General features: G+C 34.9%; 3 protein-coding genes and 1 long non-coding RNA gene across 5 annotated transcripts; 1 reads left to right on the forward strand and 3 right to left on the reverse strand.

Moving 5' to 3' along the window:
• Window positions 1-1,961: 1,961 nt before the first annotated feature.
• Window positions 1,962-11,027, reverse strand: LOC145158887 (uncharacterized). 2 transcript variants are annotated; one of them, XM_079077746.1, is made up of 7 exons: window positions 9,924-11,027; window positions 9,261-9,806; window positions 6,890-7,486; window positions 3,674-4,351; window positions 2,491-3,401; window positions 2,330-2,376; window positions 1,962-2,218 (listed from the first exon to the last, which is right to left on the reverse strand). In XM_079077746.1, the coding sequence occupies exons 1-5, from the start codon at window positions 11,025-11,027 to the stop codon at window positions 3,192-3,194; spliced, it is 3,135 nt and encodes a 1,044-aa protein (XP_078933872.1). In that variant the 3' UTR covers window positions 1,962-2,218; window positions 2,330-2,376; window positions 2,491-3,191. The 2 variants fall into 2 exon arrangements, with proteins under 2 accessions (XP_078933872.1, XP_078933873.1); XM_079077747.1 differs by lacking the exon at window positions 6,890-7,486.
• Window positions 5,667-6,263, forward strand: LOC145158889 (uncharacterized). The gene is made up of 2 exons (XR_013737349.1): window positions 5,667-5,877; window positions 5,980-6,263. It is a non-coding gene; the product is annotated as an uncharacterized LOC145158889 (long non-coding RNA).
• A 4,784-nt stretch (window positions 11,028-15,811) lies between the features above and the next one.
• LOC145158888 (disease resistance protein SUMM2-like) lies at window positions 15,812-18,045 on the reverse strand. The gene has a single exon (XM_079077748.1). The coding sequence runs from the start codon at window positions 18,024-18,026 to the stop codon at window positions 17,151-17,153; it is 876 nt and encodes a 291-aa protein (XP_078933874.1). The 5' UTR covers window positions 18,027-18,045; the 3' UTR covers window positions 15,812-17,150.
• LOC145157238 (putative disease resistance protein At4g27220) lies at window positions 16,422-17,129 on the reverse strand. The gene has a single exon (XM_079076306.1). It carries the CDS (start codon window positions 17,127-17,129, stop codon window positions 16,422-16,424), a length of 708 nt encoding a protein of 235 aa, XP_078932432.1.
• Window positions 18,046-18,619: the final 574 nt, after the last annotated feature.

Raw genomic sequence — 18,619 nt, forward strand, 5'->3', positions numbered from 1 at the left:
ATGACGAAATGAATTATAGCATCCTACTTTTTATTTTTTAATTATAGCATTAAATGACATTATGATTTATAACATCCTACTTTTTTTGTTTTCAGTTATAGCATTGTAGTTTTGAGGCTTTCCTAATTAAGTCATAAAAAATTCATACATCCTACATACATACATTCTTATTGCACACAAATACACATACATCCATCATACCTACACATATATATACAATATATACCAATACACATATGCATACATTATACACACATAAATTTTTGATTGCATACAAAGACAAATATACACAATACACATACATCCATCATACATATAGACATATATACAATACATACAAATACACATATGCATACATTCATACATACTTACATGATTGCATACCAAATACACATAAACATAAACAAAATGCACTCATAAACATATATAAACTGTTGGATTAAACAAATTTGCACACTAAATACCAAATACCATATGTTTGCATACTATCAAATTTATGTAATAATCGTTAGATTTCTTATCATAACCTTGAATATGACCAAAGTAATTCTATAATTATTTTAGGTCAAAAAAGTTTGCATACCATATGTTTTAGCTCAAATACCATATGTTTGCATCCTAAATACCATCTATTTGCATACCAAAGAGAATCACTAACCTGAAATCGAAATTATAAGCACCTATGGTGGTGTTTATGCCGGAAAAATATGCAATGGCGGTGGCCTCGCCGTAGCAGCAGTAACAATGGCTGTTTGTGGATTTCTTGATCACAAAAAAAATTATCTTAGAATGGACACACTTCGTAAGAGAAAAACCGACAGGAGGGACGAGAAATTACTTACCTGCGGCGGTTTTGTGGTCGAAGGGTCATCGAAAACACACCTATAGTTGCCGGTAAACGTCCCAAAATGGCCGGTAAACGCCCCAAAATCGCCAGTATAAAAACCCCGGTGGTGTTCCTGTCGGTCTACTCGGCTAGGAACTGGTGAATGGCCTTAAGCATTCTAAATGGTCAAAGTGGAGTCGTAATTGCCGGAGAAGAGAAGTGGGAGTGATAGTGAGAAAGCATAACGTCGACAAGGGGATGAAATGGACTTTAGCTATTACCGACGACGATAATAGTGGCAATGCTAAATATGTTTCCCTGCAAACCTAAACTAGCATAAATGTATTAGACACTTAATTTTAGTCTCAAATAAGTCTAATTAGTCTCTCTTTATTCAAACATGAAAATTAGTTGTAGATATATTATCATCAGTCCAAATACATGGTATCTATTAACCGATCTTTGATCGTTTAGTCATAGATGTCTATTTTTCTTGTAGTGCATTCCTTGTTGCTTTGTTTGAGCTTGCCACCACCATAAATATATGAGTTATGAGGTCCATAATGCATCTAAGAAGCCCGATACTAGCCCAAGATCATCTCCATCAACTCTCCAAAACCCATATCATCGGATCTTGAATAATCAATAATCCCACTAATCCCTCGATCATCCTCACTCGTAATAGTCTTCGAAAAATATAAAATTAAACACAAAGACTAGAAAGTACCTGAAAATAAATATATAACAACAAAAAGTAAAATATGCATGAAGATTAACAAAAAATAAAAGAAAAAATATGCTTATATAAACTCTAGAAAAAATAAATAAAATGTACCAATCAGGTTGCAAACTGTACGGATTTGTGATCCTCATTTCAAATATGTTTCTTATTGTGGTTTCGCTGCCTTTGTGCATTTTTTTGCACATATTCCATCTAGTTAATACATCTGAAGTGCTTTTACCAAAAAAAAAAAAAAAAAAAAAAAAAAAAAAACTCATAGTTTTGTAATATTTTCATTAAAAAATTTAATCTTATCATTTAAGTTTCCAGTATTTCACTATTGTATTTTGCATATATTTTTCACAAGCAATTGCTATTTTTCTGTACTTGAGTCCAACATCTACTACAACATAATCTTGCTTAAGTCACTCATCATCGCATTAACACTCGTAAACCCACGTAATGATGCCAACAAATTTTTAAATATTAAAATTAATATCTTCAACTAACAAACTTAAATCAATATGTATCTTGTTATTAGTTTTACACATTTTTTCCTCATTCTTGAACATCTTCATAGCAACCGTGTTCTTCTTCAAATCTTATTTAGATGACCAACAATTTTTCCCTTGAATATCGGTGGCATAGTCCTTTGGTTTAGATGGCTAACACTACAATCAATGGGGGTATTAGAACATTAACATCATCATGAAGAAGACATCCAAAAATCATGAATTAAAAGGCCATTAATAGGCAATTAAGTGATTGGAAATAGAATTTACCTTTAATATTCACTTGACTTTAATCAGTCTTTCTCTTTTCTGAATTCCTGCATAAATTACATAATTAAGTTTGTAAATATTGGTAGCAGATTTTCACAGTATCAAAAAAAACTTTTCATATGTAGTTTACGAATTATTAAAGGAAGAAAGATCTAGTTTACCTCTTGTTCATCTTTATAAAGGAGTTGATGTCTTCCCCTGCATAAAACGAGTTGTAATTTATTTCTATTTCTTTTAGCTGTGGAGTAGTGGAATTTCCCTTGGTGAAAGTCGTCATTGCTGGGCGGTAGCTGATTGCCAAAGAATCTAATAAGGGTAATGAAAAATCCTCCTTTCCCATGCTAAACCCCTTAAGACGTGGAAGGCTTTTAAGTGTTAAGGAGTTTAGACGAGGTAACACAAGTATCTCATTCATCTTGTCATCAGATTCTTCTTCTGCTTTTACAACAATGACCTCCTCCATATGCCCGCAGTCCTTTATACATAGCTCTTGGAGTTGCAATAGACTACCAACCATGGAACTAGTAAACACATGTTCTAAGGGAACTGATTCGTACACAACACTTTTTCTCCATACACAACAATTTGTGTTTTAAAGTGTTGTATTGTACAACTCTATAATGCACAAATTGTTGTGTATGATAAAAAATTGTTGTGTACGAATCACTTCCTATGTTCTAACCTATCGCATTCACTAATTTCAACTCTTGTTAGGTTTGGAAACTCAAACACTGTCCATTGATTTCTCTTCCATAGATTCCTTAAACGATCTAACCCCACTAACTCCAGTTGTGTTAGGTTTGGAGGATTGATAAGAGTAGTAGTAGTTTGTGACGATGCATCAAAACCACGTCCGCTACTACTATTTATATTTCTCCTTGATTCTTCCAATGCCTTCAAATACCTCCTCTACCATCTTACAACCACTCACACGAATCTTTTCCAGCTTTTGCTGTTGCAGCAACTCACTGGATGGAATAATCTTTTTAACATCATGACTATGTTTCACATCTAATTCAATCAACTTATGAAAAGACCAAGGTGTCCTTTCTGAAGTAGGAGGGAATGTGGTCTGCAAGTTCAACAAAGAAACAAACACCATGAATGTGAAATGTCATATGCCATAAATATAACGAAATTGTAAGAGTAATAACAAATATCAATGAGGTGATTATAATTATTATTAAAGATGACCATGCCAATTACTTACCCCAAACAGAAAAATTCGAATTTTGATCTCATAAAGCAATTAGTTATCCATATGTAACGTTGTTTAAATGAATTAATTAAAACATTTTTACTTAATTGGATGAGGCGGTAAGAATAATAAAGAAAAAGTTATACCTGAAAGTTCAGTCCATGTTGATCAACACTATATATACCAAAGGTTGTTTTTATAGACTTGAGTTTGGGAGCTGTGGACCCACCAGATGCAAACACTATCATTTGTGGGCATTTCTCGATCACAACATCATCCAATAATGGCCACCGGAACTCATTCATCCCCAAGAAGAAACCCACCAGCTCTGGTAGAGCTTTTAGTACAATAGATTTCAGACGAGGAAAGACCACAACCTTCTTTGATGATGATGGTGATACATCTTCTTCCCTCTTCACAATCACTTTCATTGCCTTGCAATTCCATATCTTTAACTTTTTGAGATGTCTGAGGCTTTCAAGTGCAGAGAATGTGAATATATGTTCCAAACCCTCACAACTTACGATTTCCAATATCTTTAGGTATGGAAGTTTAGGGATAATAGCATCATTTATTCTTGGAATTGCTGGTGTTGGTGTACCACCTTTACCTTCATCACAACCACTTTTGTTGCTGCTCGTCTCTTGAGTTTCAAATACCTCCTTCCTCCCATTGCAAAACTTTATTTTCAGCAGTCGAAGCTTTTGCCTTTGTCCTGCTGCATAACATGGAATCACACTTGACAATGCATTACACCGTGATATTTCTATCTCTCTAGAGTATTGGCATAAGCTCCAAAAAACTCCAACTGCTTCAGAAGACAGCTGCAACAACACATGCAAAATTAAACTATATATATGCTAAACAAAGTTCAATTGTTTAATTGTTACCACCCCTGCTATACATACATACATATACACTACTTTACTACTATTATTTATATAAGGAATATAATTTCACATTTGGTTTTTAGTTTTTACAACGAATGACAAGACTCCTCGCCACATTAAAATAATATACTCTATTTTTTTTAATAAGCAGATCTATTGAAGATAAAATAAATGGCATACGACCCTGCATCCTAAAAATTCAACCATGATGATCAACAAGGTTGAAAAAGCACATGTTCATCGCAACAAACTTTATATAGCTCGTATTTTAAGAAAAAATTTATTATCATATCCATCAAAATCTAAACATGTAATTCGTTGAAATTATAGCTATAAAAAAATAGTCCAACTTAACAAATTAAATGCAGTTTTTTTTTTAAATGAAAAAGCGTTTAAAATGCTTGTTAAAAAAAACAACAAAGGATACATCATAGATGTAGTAATTGAACAGTTTAATATAAAGAGATACATAAACAAATGAGGAATCATTTTTTCTATTTGAAAAAAAAGCTAAATATCAAGCATTATAAGCTAGGTTGAAGATAGGTTCAAAGTAGAACTGAAAGTTAAGGCCGGGGCCTCTTTTCAAGATTGCGCAATTTAGAAATGAAAAAGATGAACCATCATTGGCAGCGGAAAGAGATTTTAGGAAATGCATGGTATGCCAAATTATTGTTTGCTAGCTAGTGATTGATGGTATATATAATTTTTCTTTGTAGATTATAAGTAACATTAATTAAAGATTTCTAATCTAACTAACAACTAACTACGAGGTCCTGGGTTCAATCCCAGGCAGAGGAGATATTTAAATTATTTGCTGTTTCAAAAAAAATAAATAAATAAATAAATAAATAAAAATAAAAAATAAGTAACATTAATGCATTTGGTGTTTATGCATTAAATAAAATAAAATAAATAACTAGAATGCAATGCAATCAACTGAACATTTAGTCGAATCATAGCTATTTATTATGTTGATAGTTGATATTATTATTATTTTTTTAACGGGTTTGATATTATTATCTTAATAATTATTTTTTTAACTTGTAATTTTCTCTCTTGCTGTTTGTATGCTCTAGCCTCTCGCAGAGTTGGCACTTTTTTTTAATGATATTTTCTGAGCTGTTCAAATATATATATATATATATATATATATATATATATATATATATATATATATATATATATATATATATATATATATATATATATATATATCCCCTTTCTTATTCATCCTTTCTATGGAAGGCTTGAATGTGGTTTTGCATCAAGCTAATTAAGATGGCTAATAGAGGTTTCTCATTTTTTTATACAGATAATGTAGTTCTACTTTGTGATTGGTCTCTGGAGAATGGTAGGTGTATTGTGCGTTTTACGGTGATCAGGGATTAAGCTTAATATGTTGGAAAACAAATTAATTGATGGGGAGTTCCTTTTTCGTAGCTGGAGGAGGTGGTAATGTGGGTTGGTTGTGTGGCTACTCGTATTTCATTCATTTATTTGGGTCTTCCTGTTGGTGATTCGATATCTCTGATTAATGCTTGGCAATGTTTATTGGATAGGTTCACTTCTATACTATCTGGAAGTCGAAGACCATCTCTATTGGAGGTAGGCTTACTATTCTTAGGTATGTCCTTGGTACTTTGGGTTCATATTACATGTATGTGTTTGATTTTCCTATTCTACTTCTTAAAGATCCAGAAGTTTTGAGAACTCAGTTTTGAGAACTCGTTTTTCTGGGGAGCGAAAGCTTCATTGGATTCGGTAATCTTGTGTTCTAGCTAGTAGATTGGATGGTGGTTAGGTGTTAGTATTTATGGTCCTATAGACAGGGTTATGTTGTTTACTTGGCGGCAGTTTTTTCATGACGCAAATTTGTTATGGGTTTTTGTTGTTGTGAACAACCCTCAAGACTACTAGGTCATGTGAATTTTGTGGTTCCTTATACAAAAAATTTTGTTTTGTATCACATGATATTTGATCTCATTCATTCTATTAGCATATAACTGATAGTACTTGATAAATACATAAACTATTATTCTATTAGCATATAACTGATAGTGCTTCATAAATACCTTGGCAATTAGGCTTTATCGGGATTATTATGGTTGACCTTGTTAACATGTTAGGATTTTATCATTATCATTATGGTTAATTATGTTACAAAAATTAAGGTGCTATATACACGAAATAACAAATGGTTAGAAGGGAGAGCATCATCAAAATAACAATGGTTAGAAGGATGAGCATCATCTAATTAGAAAAACAAATCTTATTAGTAGACGATTGGATAAATAAAAAAATTACTTATTATATTTTTGAATCATCAAAATAACAATAGTATGTCAATTTCATACAAATGAAAAATGCCAAACTCTTGGATGTGATGTCAATATTTTTTCTAGAATATTGCAACGAAAAATAGATATTAAAAGGAAATTAAATTTGTTATTGAATATGTAGAATACATACCTTAGATTGATCAAGGGTGGTAGTTATAATGGTATTGTCAAAAGATAATTCATTGTTTCGAAATTTCGCACCACCACCACCACCAATATGCTTGAGAGTTTTTAAGCTACTAAGATGGAGAGAATCAAGATGAGGGAAACAGATGGTGCTTGTGTTGGTAAATATAGTCATTTCTTCGTCCTTATCATCTCCGTTTGAAACAACTTCTTCAATACCATCACAAAACTCTATATGGACTTTCTTTAGGTTGGAAAGAAGTTTTGCCATGAGTGGTGAAAACAAGTACTTAATGCTTCTGCACCCATACATGTATATGGTTGAGAGGTTGTAGAATGGGGATTCTGATTGTTCTTTTGGAAGAGTGACGAATTTATTCCCGTTGCACTTCCACACATGACTCATGTTGTTCATATAACGAAGATATAGATCCTCAAGGTAGGGAAGTATTGTTTGTTGATTATGGTGAGTTGTTACCAATTCTTTACTTGTTGGACGATCTATCTCAAACACCACATCCACTCCTTGACATTTCATCAATTTGAGTTTGTGGAGGTTATGGGAAGAGTGTATGAGACACGATAGGAATGAAATACCAATCTGTACGTACATATATTCCAATTAAAGACTATTAGTAGCTTCAATTGGTTAAAACTGAGTTGTATTAATGATATATAAATATATAATTGCACATTCGTTTACAATTCAACTTTATAATTCTGGATTTGAGTTCGATTATTCTGAATTTAGGTAAAATTTCAAGGAATATTTGGGAATTATGGATGATATCTCCTTTTCAAGTAAAGGGATTTTAATAATTAGTTGTAACAAAAGTATGGCATATGAGTGGCAAAAATCAAAAATCAAATTTTACAGCTGTGCTTAAATAATAAATGATAAAAAATTTAGGGGCCCAAAAGAATCAAATTAATTAAGATGTGAAGGGCTTTATAACAAGAAAAAAAAGGCTTTATTTCGGCAAACTAGATGAAAAACTAGTTTTTAGCTTATAATCTGACTTATCAATAAGCTAGCTTATAAGATATTTTATAAACTATGATAAACTACTTTTATATTATTTTATCAAACGCTAAATTATAATAAGCTAGCTTATTATTATTATTATTATTATTATTTTATCAAATAGGGCCAAACTGTAGTGCTTAATTTAATTATAAGAAGCAAAGCACCAAATTAAAGGGTGGTTAAGGTTGGTAAATATTATTTCATCTTCTCTTACAACGTAAAAATATATTTATTTATTTTCAAATATCGCTCTTTTTGCAAGGTTAAGGGACAACGAATTCGAACTTAATTTGGCATAAATATTAAGAAAACAACATTACTAACAACTAGAAACCATTTTCGAATTTAATATTAACAATAGATCAGTTGAAATATTACTATAAATGACTGCAAAGCAATTTTTATTATTATTGCTACACACATAATTTGTAAAATCTTTAAAATATACCCAATATTGTTTGTAAATTCTCAAGTCATTACAAAAAAATTTCTTTTCGATATAATTTATATTTTTTTATTTATATGTATTCATTAAAAAAATACAGTGCTTTTGTATTTTTTTATTACAAATATTATTTTTTATGTTGACATTTTTAGTTATTAAACTTGTTAAATTAGCCACATTATTATATACAATAAAAAGCAACTTCGTCATGAATAATATACTTTTGGCTTTTAGATTTTTGCCACAATAGTTTTAGGTTTTAGACTTTGGCTATAATAGTTTCGTATGTTAGTAGTTTTGTGTATAGAAAACTAATTAAAAAATTGTCCTTGTAATTTATAGAAAAGGTCCTTAAGAAGATTAGATTTTTTTTTTACGGAAAATAGCCTATGTATTTCAAAAAAATAGAAAAATGTTTCATGTTTAATATAAAACTACAGATTACACCCCCTGCCAAGCGGACATCGGAATATGAATTTGGGAGGGGCATCTAGTTAAATTATAATAATAAAAAAAATAGTTAGATACATTTTATAAATGATGTGTAAATAGAAACTTTTATTAATGGGAAGTTACGTGCGTTGCATTTTATGTATTTATTATATTTTAAAAAACATTTACTGTAATTGTTTATAATAAAAAGGATATGTTACATTTTATAAATGACATGTTGTTAATAATAATATACATTAGCTTATGGGTTAATAATGTTGTTTTTCTAACTCTCATTTTTTGTAATTGTTTAACCGCTTATCTCTTTGATGTCGATTAGTGGATGCATGTCGTGTGAGCTTGTTATTTGATGAGGTCTTGACAGGTCAAAAGGAAAAAACAAAAAGATTAAGGGGATGTGTCAAACCAAATCTTAATTAAACATAAACTGAGATTGAAATCCATACATACCTCTTGCTTTTCCTCTTGGCTACTCTTTTCCGATTCATTGAATATCCCTCTTTCTCCTCCGCAATCTTCGATCGAAATGTCCATAAGTGCCCCCAGATCAAAATTGGCGCCGGTAGGTGTGAATACATTTCCGAACCTCTTACATTCTTTAACCAATATTTTTTCAACAGCTTGAAAGCTACAGATGTTGACACCAGAGTTAACTTGATCACCTTTTATCCTCCACACCTCTCTTAGCTTCCCTAAACAGTCTACTTCAACGCTTCTCAAGTTGGTTTTGATGCCTTCTTCTCCAATTTCACCAGCACAATCCAAATCGATGTTGCATAAGACTTCAATGGAACCACACCACTTGACTTGAAGCTCTTGAAGATGATGTAGCAGAGGCATGGGATTGCACGGAAACAAATTCATAAGTTTATCGCAACTATTCACATAAATCTCTCTCAGATTAACTTCATCACTCGTCCTAAAGTCACAAGGCCATATCTCCTTCAAATTATCCATATGAATAATAGACAATTTCTCCAACTTAGGAACTAGAACCTGCATAATAATATATCATCCATTAATAGCCTCATCCAAACAATGCTTACAAACAACTTTTTAAAAACTTTTAATTGAAATGATCATTTGAACTGTATCATCATAAACCATATTTACCTCTGCCTTCAAAAAACAGGATGTTTCCAGCTTATTCTTGGGATAAATGCTTGTGACATTTCCAATTCTGCTAAGTTTCAACTCCACGAGTTGTAATAACTCAATTCTGTTCACATTATGGCACAAACCCGATAGCTTTGGTAGCCCAAACAAACATAAAACTTTCAGCTTTAAGAATGTAATTGTCTTTTTTCCAGCATTCTCACTACAGATGAGTTCTTCCATATTATCACATGAATCAACTTCAAGATGCTCTAGATTTGACAAATCTTTGGCTACACCAATTGTGAAAAGGTATCTCAATTCAGCACACTTGGAAACGACAAGGACTCTTAGAATTTTGAATGAGGAGGGTTGAGGAAAACGTGAGGACTTCACATCAAGATCACCAAGATCATTCATATCATCAACACTTAAACAAAGCATCTCCGTTTTCACAAACAACTCGTTCAGTCTAGAGTCCAATAATTCACCTTTCTTAGTAACCAACTTCAATGTGTTTTGGACAGCGTACATGTGCTTCATGTAATCTCCATATAAATAACGTCGTCCCACTGAGATCTTGAATTTCTCAAGTTTTTCAAACGACATATTCTTTGGTTGGGCATTGTTTCGAAAGAACTCAATTTCTAATGCAGAAAGACCTTTTGAACGTTCTGCTATTTCATTGTAGTTATCATCTGTCATGTTGTATATACCCTTACCTCGATGTCCAAATTCATCATAAAATCCCATATACAGCTCTTCCAGTTTGACTAAGTTTTTCAAGATACCCTGTTCTATACGAAGATCGTCACTACCTCTCAGATCAAGTACCCTTAACTTCTTCAGATTTCCGATTGTGGAAGGTAACATTTGGATGCAAGAATCAGCAAAGCTGAGCACTTCCAGGTTTAACAGATTTCCGATACAAGAGAAATCAAACATTTGTATTGAACATCCATGGAGGTGAAGCACTCGGAGGTTGGTTGAGCATTGAGATGATGAGGGAAGCAATGGATACTTCATTTTATCGTATGATATAACCTGAAGTTTTTCCATTCCTTCATAAAAGTTTTGAGGAAACCTTAGAGACTTATCTCCATGCATAAGTTCTAAAATCATTTGTCGGGAATGCAACAAAACAAGTTAAGCACTTCCGAAAAATTGATATAATGATTTTGGCAAAACTCGCGGAATACAACTACTGAAAAATTGCAAACGAAATTGAACACGATATTTAACGTGGTTCGGTCTAATCTGACCTACATCCACGGGCGAACGAGAGAGAGGGGATTTTATTAACACTAAAGAAAATTACAATCATACAAGGCTAAAATCTGCCCTTGTAATCTGATTACTCACTGTAAGATATCACTCATAATTTTTGGCTGCCAAAAATTAAGGCTCTGCACAAAAATAATACCTCACTAATTTCTTTCTGTGTATATACAAAAAATCTTTGTGTTGTGTTTCTTGCTCTGCATTTTCAATTGAAAGAAGAAGAATATTTATAGCCTTTTAAGCCGTAAACTTTTCTTCAATTCACACGAGGGCTGCAAATTTTGACTTTGAAAAGCCACATATCAATTTTCAATGTGTTTAATATTGCGGCCGTTTTTCTTTTGCACCTTTTCCACCGTCCATTCAAAAAATTCCACCGAAAGTTTCTTTGAATAAACAATTCCACCGTCCAATAATATTAAACAATTCAATTGTTTAATTTGTCAAGTTACATTTATGGCCCTTGAATTCTTAGGAACTTGTCAATTTGTTCATGACTCCATAAATCTTAACAATCTCCCACTTGGAGGCTTGAACAACTTGGCTTTTCTCTGTCATCCAAAACTTGTGACGTTTCTTAATCACATACTCTCTCTCTCTCTGTCGTTCTCTGCCATGCCTTTGCTCAAACTTCTGAAAGGCCAGTTGAAGCCATACAAAGCTTCAACTTTTCAGTGGTAACCACCTTGGTGAACATATCTGCTGGATTCTTCGTTCCAATGATTTTCTTCAGATTTAGAGTTCCATCATTAATTAATTCTCGAATAAAATGGTACCTCATCTGAATGTGTTTCGTTCTACTATGAAACACTGGATTCTTTGCCAAGTAAACTGCACTCTGGTTGTCACAATGCAATACACAATCCTCCTGATACATTCCAAGTTCTGATAGAAAGTTCTTCAACCATATAAGCTCTTTGGCTGCTTCTGCAATAGCCATATACTCTGCTTATGTGGTTGAGAGAGCAACACTCTTTTGTAACCTGGACATCCAACTGATTGATGTACCTCCAATTGTGAACACATAACCTGTTGTGCTCTTTCCTGAATCCACACATCCACCCAAATCAGCATCGGCGAACCCTTCCAAGATCACACCCTTTCTTCTGAAACATAGGGCAACCTCAGATGTTCCTTTCAAGTAGCGTAACAACCACTTTACTCCCTCCCAATGCTCTTTTCCTGGATTTGACATGAACCTGCTCACAACTCCCACTGCATGAGCAATGTCTGGTCTGGTGCATACCATAGCATACATTAAGCTACCAACTGCAGATGCATAGGGAACTTTAGTCATCTAGTTCTTGTCTTCTTCCGTCTTTGGGGATTGCTTCTTTGAGAGTCTCAACTGACTTCCCAAAGGTGTACTTCTGGCTTTAGCATCTGCCATGTTGAACTTTTCTAAAACTTTCTTGATGTACTTAGCTTGTGAAAGTTTTAATGTACCGGTAACTCTGTTCTTGGCTATGCTCATGCCCAATATCTGCTTAGCAGCCCCTAGGTCCTTCATCTCGAACTCTCTGGACAACTGCTTCTTAAGCTTGTTGATTTCCTGCATGTCGGACCCAGCTATCAACATGTCATCAACATATAATAACAGGATGATGTATGAGGAGTTGAATTTCTTCAAGTAACAACAGTGATCCATTTCACATCTGTGATACCCACTCCTCTGCATGAAGCTATCAAACTTCAAGTACCACTGTCTTGGAGCTTGCTTCAATCCATACAGACTTTTCTTTAATTTGCACACCAGGTTTTCCTTGCCAACTGTTGGGAAACCCTCTGGTTGTGCCATGTAGATGTCTTCTTCCAGGTCACCATGGAGAAAAGCTGTCTTCACATCTAGCTGCTCTAGATGGAGATCTTCAGAGGCTACAATTCCCAAGACCATTCTGATTGTAGTCATCTTCACAACTGGGGAGAATATCTCGTTGTATTCAACACCCCTCTTTTGTTGGAAACCCTTTACTACCAATCTGGCCTTGTATCTTTTACTGCCATCAATCTCATCTTTGACCCGAAACACCCATTTGTTCTGCAGTGCTTTCTTCCCTGCCGGGAGCTTGACCAAGGACCAAGTATGGTTCTTATCAAGTGAGCTCAACTCGTCTTCCATAGCCGTCTTCCACTGTATGGAATCTTTCATCCTTAAGGCCTCTGGATAAGATTCAGGTTCACCATTCTCAGTCAACAGCAAGTAATTAGCTGAAGGAGAATACCTTACTGGAGGTCTTCGTGCTCTAGTGGATCTACGAATAATAGGAGTTTCGGTTTCTGCATCATCTGCAACCTCATCTTCTGAACTACTATCCACTCTGCTCCCACTATCTCCAGATACATCGGAGCTCCCACTGCTTCCTGAACTTTCACCTATCTCTGGAGTACTAATAGGTTTTACAACGTCATCGTCTGAGATTTCTTCTAACTCAACTTGATCCTTCTTTTCTGGTTGCTTGTCACCATTGGAGCTTTTTGCAAGTTCATCCTTGTATAGAGCATTTTCGTTGAACACCACATCCCGACTTCTGATAACTTTCTTATTCTCATTATCCCAGAAGCGGTACCCCATGTCATCCAACCCGTAACCTATAAAGGTGCACTTCCTTGCCTTTGCCTCTAGCTTGTCTCTCTCCGAGTCTTTAACTTTAACATACGAGACACAACCAAATACCTTCAAGTGTTTGAGCGAAATCTCCCGACCTTGCCATTCCTCTTCTGGAATCTTGAACCCTATGGGAACTGAGGGTCCTCTGTTGATTAAATATGCAGCTGTGTTGACCGAATCTGCCCAGAACATCTTGGGTAAACCTGCATGCAGTCTCATGCTTTTAGCCCTCTCGTTCAATGTTCTGTTCATCCTCTCAGCTACTCTATTTTGCTAAGGTGTCTCCGGAACCGTCTTTTGCATTCTGATTCCTTGGTCAGCACAATAATCAACAAATTCTTTGCTACTGTATTCGCCCCCATTGTCTGATCTGAAACACTTGATTTTCAAGTTTGTTTCATTCTCTACAATAGCTTTCCATTTCTTGAATGTGCTGAAAACTTCAGACTTATGCTTCAAGAAATAAACCCAAACTTTCCTTGTGCAGTCGTCAATGAAAGTAACATAATATCGGGATCCTCCCACTGAAGAAACTGTAGTGGGACCATAAACATCTGAATGTACTAGCTCCAACTTCCCGGACTTGGGTGGATGACCAGTCTTCACGAAAGTAACTTTCTTCTGTTTACCAAGAACACATGGCTCACAGAAATCAACTGTTACAGTCTTTAGATCTGGTATTCTTCCTTTGGAGGCTAGCATCTTCATTCCTTTCTCACTCATATGGCCAAGTCTTTGGTGCCATAGAGTAGATGCCCCAACTTCTTCAACAGCATGTGTTTCAGCATCAGAAACTTCCACCATATAAAGTGTACCCCGCTTCTGACCTCTAGCAACAACTAAGTTTCCCTTTGTCACTTTCCACTGATGATCACCAAATGTAACATGGTGACCTTCATCATCAAGCTGCCCCACAGATATTAACATCCTCTTCAAGTCTGGAATGAACTTGACATTCTTCAAAGTCCACTTCGTACCCAAAGTTGTCTTGAGGACCACATCCCCAACTCCAGTAATATCCAGGCTCTTGTTATCTGCTAATCTGACTTTTCCTTTGTACTGCTTAAAATTATGCATTACTTCTCTGGAATGACTAGCATGAAACGACGCACCAGAATCCATGATCCAGGATTCAGTTGAGTTTTCAACACAACAAATGAGTGCATCATCTTCAGAATCTGCTGCCATATTTACTTCCTTCTTGCCTTTGTCTGCCGAAGGCTTTGAGCACTGATTTCTGAAATGACCTTTCTCATTACAGTTCCAACAGGTAATATCTTTCCTGTTCTTCGACTGACCTCTCTTTCTTGACTTCGATCTTCCTCTACCACCACTTCCTCTGTTGGTCTTTCTTCCTCTGTCTTCAGTACTTAGAAGACTACTGGAAGCTTCTCCGGCACTTCTTCTGCGCACATCCTCACCAAGGATTAAATCGCGAATACCTTCGAATGATAGCTTGGCACCTCCGGCTGAACTGCTAACGGCCGTTACTGTGCCGGACCAACTATCGGGTAACGATGATAATAGTAGCAACGCCATGACCTCATCTTCAAATCCAATATCAACAGATATCAATCTTGATATTATTGAGTTGAATTCGTTCACGTGGTCTGTCACCGAGCTACCCTCCTTCATCTTCAGATTTACAAGTTGCCGGATCAAGAAAACCTTATTTGCCGCTGAAGGTTTTTCGTACATATTAGACAGCGCATTTATCAGACTGTAGGTTGTCTTCACATTGACAATATTGTAAGCTACATTCTTTGCCAATGATAACCTTATCACTCCGAGTGCCTGCCGATCTAATAAGTCCCATTCCTCCTGCGTCATCGCTTCGGGTTTGTCTTTGGACAAAGGTTGGTGTAATTTCTTCTGGTAGAGATAATCTTCAATTTGCATTTTCCAGAAACCGAAATCTTGACCATCAAATTTTTCGATCTTAACTTTCCCATCTTCAGCCATAGCTCTGATACCAGTTTTTCGGGAATGCAACAAAACAAGTTAAGCACTTCCGAAAAATTGATATAATGATTTTGGCAAAACTCACGGAATACAACTACTGAAAAATTGCAAACGAAATTGAACACGATATTTAACGTGGTTCGGTCTAATCTGACCTACATCCACGGGCGAACGAGAGAGAGGGGATTTTATTAACACTAAAGAAAATTACAATCATACAAGGCTAAAATCTGCCCTTGTAATCTGATTACTCACTGTAAGATATCACTCATAATTTTTGGCTGCCAAAAATTAAGGCTCTGCACAAAAATAATACCTCACTAATTTCTTTCTGTGTATATACAAAAAATCTTTGTGTTGTGTTTCTTGCTCTGCATTTTCAATTGAAAGAAGAAGAATATTTATAGCCTTTTAAGCCGTAAACTTTTCTTCAATTCACACGAGGGCTGCAAATTTTGACTTTGAAAAGCCACATATCAATTTTCAATGTGTTTAATATTGCGGCCGTTTTTCTTTTGCACCTTTTCCACCGTCCATTCAAAAAATTCCACCGAAAGTTTCTTTGAATAAACAATTCCACCGTCCAATAATATTAAACAATTCAATTGTTTAATTTGTCATGTTACATTTATGGCCCTTGAACTCTTAGGAACTTGTCAATTTGTTCATGACTCCATAAATCTTAACATCATTAGGTTTGGAAACTTGAGGTCTCCACAAAACTCAGATATACCCTTGCATGTTAATGAAAGTCTTTTACAAGAGTCGTGCATATCATCCGCAGGCCACTCTAGCGTATTACCATGGTTGACAATCGAAGCATGCTCAACTTTAGAAAACATATCCAAAACAAAAGCACGGATGAGATCATGCATCTTGATGCACTGAAAATCATCAACTTTTATCAACAAATTTGTATAGATGAGCCGCTCAATGCAAGTGTTGAGCCTAGTTCTTGCTTCTCTTATGGTATACACTTTTTTAAATAATTTCAATCCCCACCCATACCTCACCAACTCCTCCGTAGGAATATTGGAATCTTCTGGAAACAATCCACATAGAAAAAAAGTGGATTTAGTCTCCTCGTCTTGGAGATTGTCGTAGCTCGCTTTAAAAACTTTAGAGGCAACATTTTCAATGTCATGATGCTCTAAACGAGACAGTGCATCCTTCCATGAATCCTTGCTTTTATCTCTAAGAGTACATGCCATGGTTTTGATGGCAATGGGTAGACCACAACACTTCCTTACAATATCTTCTCCTATCTTATGGAGCTCGGGATCAGAACCTTCTACAAACTGCCAGAACAATCTTTTTGATTCTGCTTCTGTGAGAAGTCCCACATTAAAAATCGAATGACCTTCAACCCCCATCACAGTGCAAACATGTCGGTCTCATGATGTTAACAGGACCTTGAAGTTAACACCTTGATTTGGAAAAGAACTTAAACCAATATCTTCCAAATCAACTGACTGCCAGACATCATCAAGTATTATTAAGAATTTATCTTTACCTCCATCAGATTTGGCCTTGAACCCTTGACGAAGCATATCGGCTCTTACTGACTTAGTTTTTGCATTGAGCTCTACACCAAGGTAATATGATATAGCTTCCTGAATGGAAATGGGGTTTGTCTTTTCCCCTATAACCGCCTCAATGATATAACTGAATATTCTCTTTTCTTTGGCAACCTTCTTCAGCCTTTGCATCATTGTGGTCTTCCCCACTCCGCCCATCCCACATAAGGCTATCATATGGGATTTGTGGTTCGGATCGAGTGCTTTGAGTGCTTTTGTAAAAGTCAACTCTCTTGATTGGAAGTCATTAGGTTTAGTTGATAGTGTAGACGTAGATGACTTCATGGAATGAACCCTTCCTGGAGGAATAGGATGATCAGCCCAATTGATCTCTTTGTATCGTCTCATGACACTGTCGATCTCCTCACTTATCTCGACAGCACTCCTTCCGGCTGTGTGTCTAATCTTTAGATTAAAACAACTGCCAATATTGTTAGGAACATTTTCCACTTGTGCATTGATCTTTCCTACATCATCCAACCAACCCTTGACTTGAGCTGGAACCTCAATATTGTTACTAATGTTGTGCCTTGTTTTCTCTTCAACACCAACTTTTGCAGCATTCAGTTCTATGATTTTGATACCCATGCCTCTCATGTACTTTGTGTACAAAATGAGGTAACGTAGGTATCTGTTAATGGGAATCATGAGAATCGGAACAACTTGTTTCATAATTTCATTAGCTGTTTCCATTGCTGGATATTCTTGTGGTAGCACCTGCATAGTACTCAACAATTGATCAAACACAATTCAATGGAAATTAATAATGAATGTAGCAATTGCATGTACTCTAGATTTCCATTGCATTCAGTAAGGACCGATGATGTAATCCATAAAATACAACAAAATAGTTTTTGATTGGTATAATCTTAAAGATGGTTATAACAATTACATGCATCCTAGATTTATTTCATTGAGTAAGGTTGGAATAGACAGATGGTGTAATGTGTAGAAAAATACATTTAGTAATCAAAGATGAATTTTACAATAAACTTTCTGCCAACTTTAAAGAAAATTTATATCAGTATTATTAATGTTGTGGAACATGTGGAAGCCAAAACAATAATTAGGATGAAATTGTAAAGAAGGATTTAACAACGATGTCCAAGAATCAGTTTTAGCCGGGGTGTTTTGGATTGCTTATTTAAAACAACTTATCCTTATTTGTAAAAGTATTTATCAGCTTTTCCGGTGTCAAAACAAAGTTTAAAAAAAATTGGATTAGCTTATTCAGTATCAAAATAATAAGTTGACAAGTTGTTTTTTAGTGTTTGACAATTTATTAT

This window comes from Lactuca virosa, chromosome 2 (assembly GCF_052849685.1).
Source record: "Lactuca virosa cultivar CGN04683 chromosome 2, Lactuca_virosa_CGN04683_v6, whole genome shotgun sequence".
In the NCBI taxonomy this organism is placed as follows: Eukaryota; Viridiplantae; Streptophyta; class Magnoliopsida; order Asterales; family Asteraceae; genus Lactuca; species Lactuca virosa.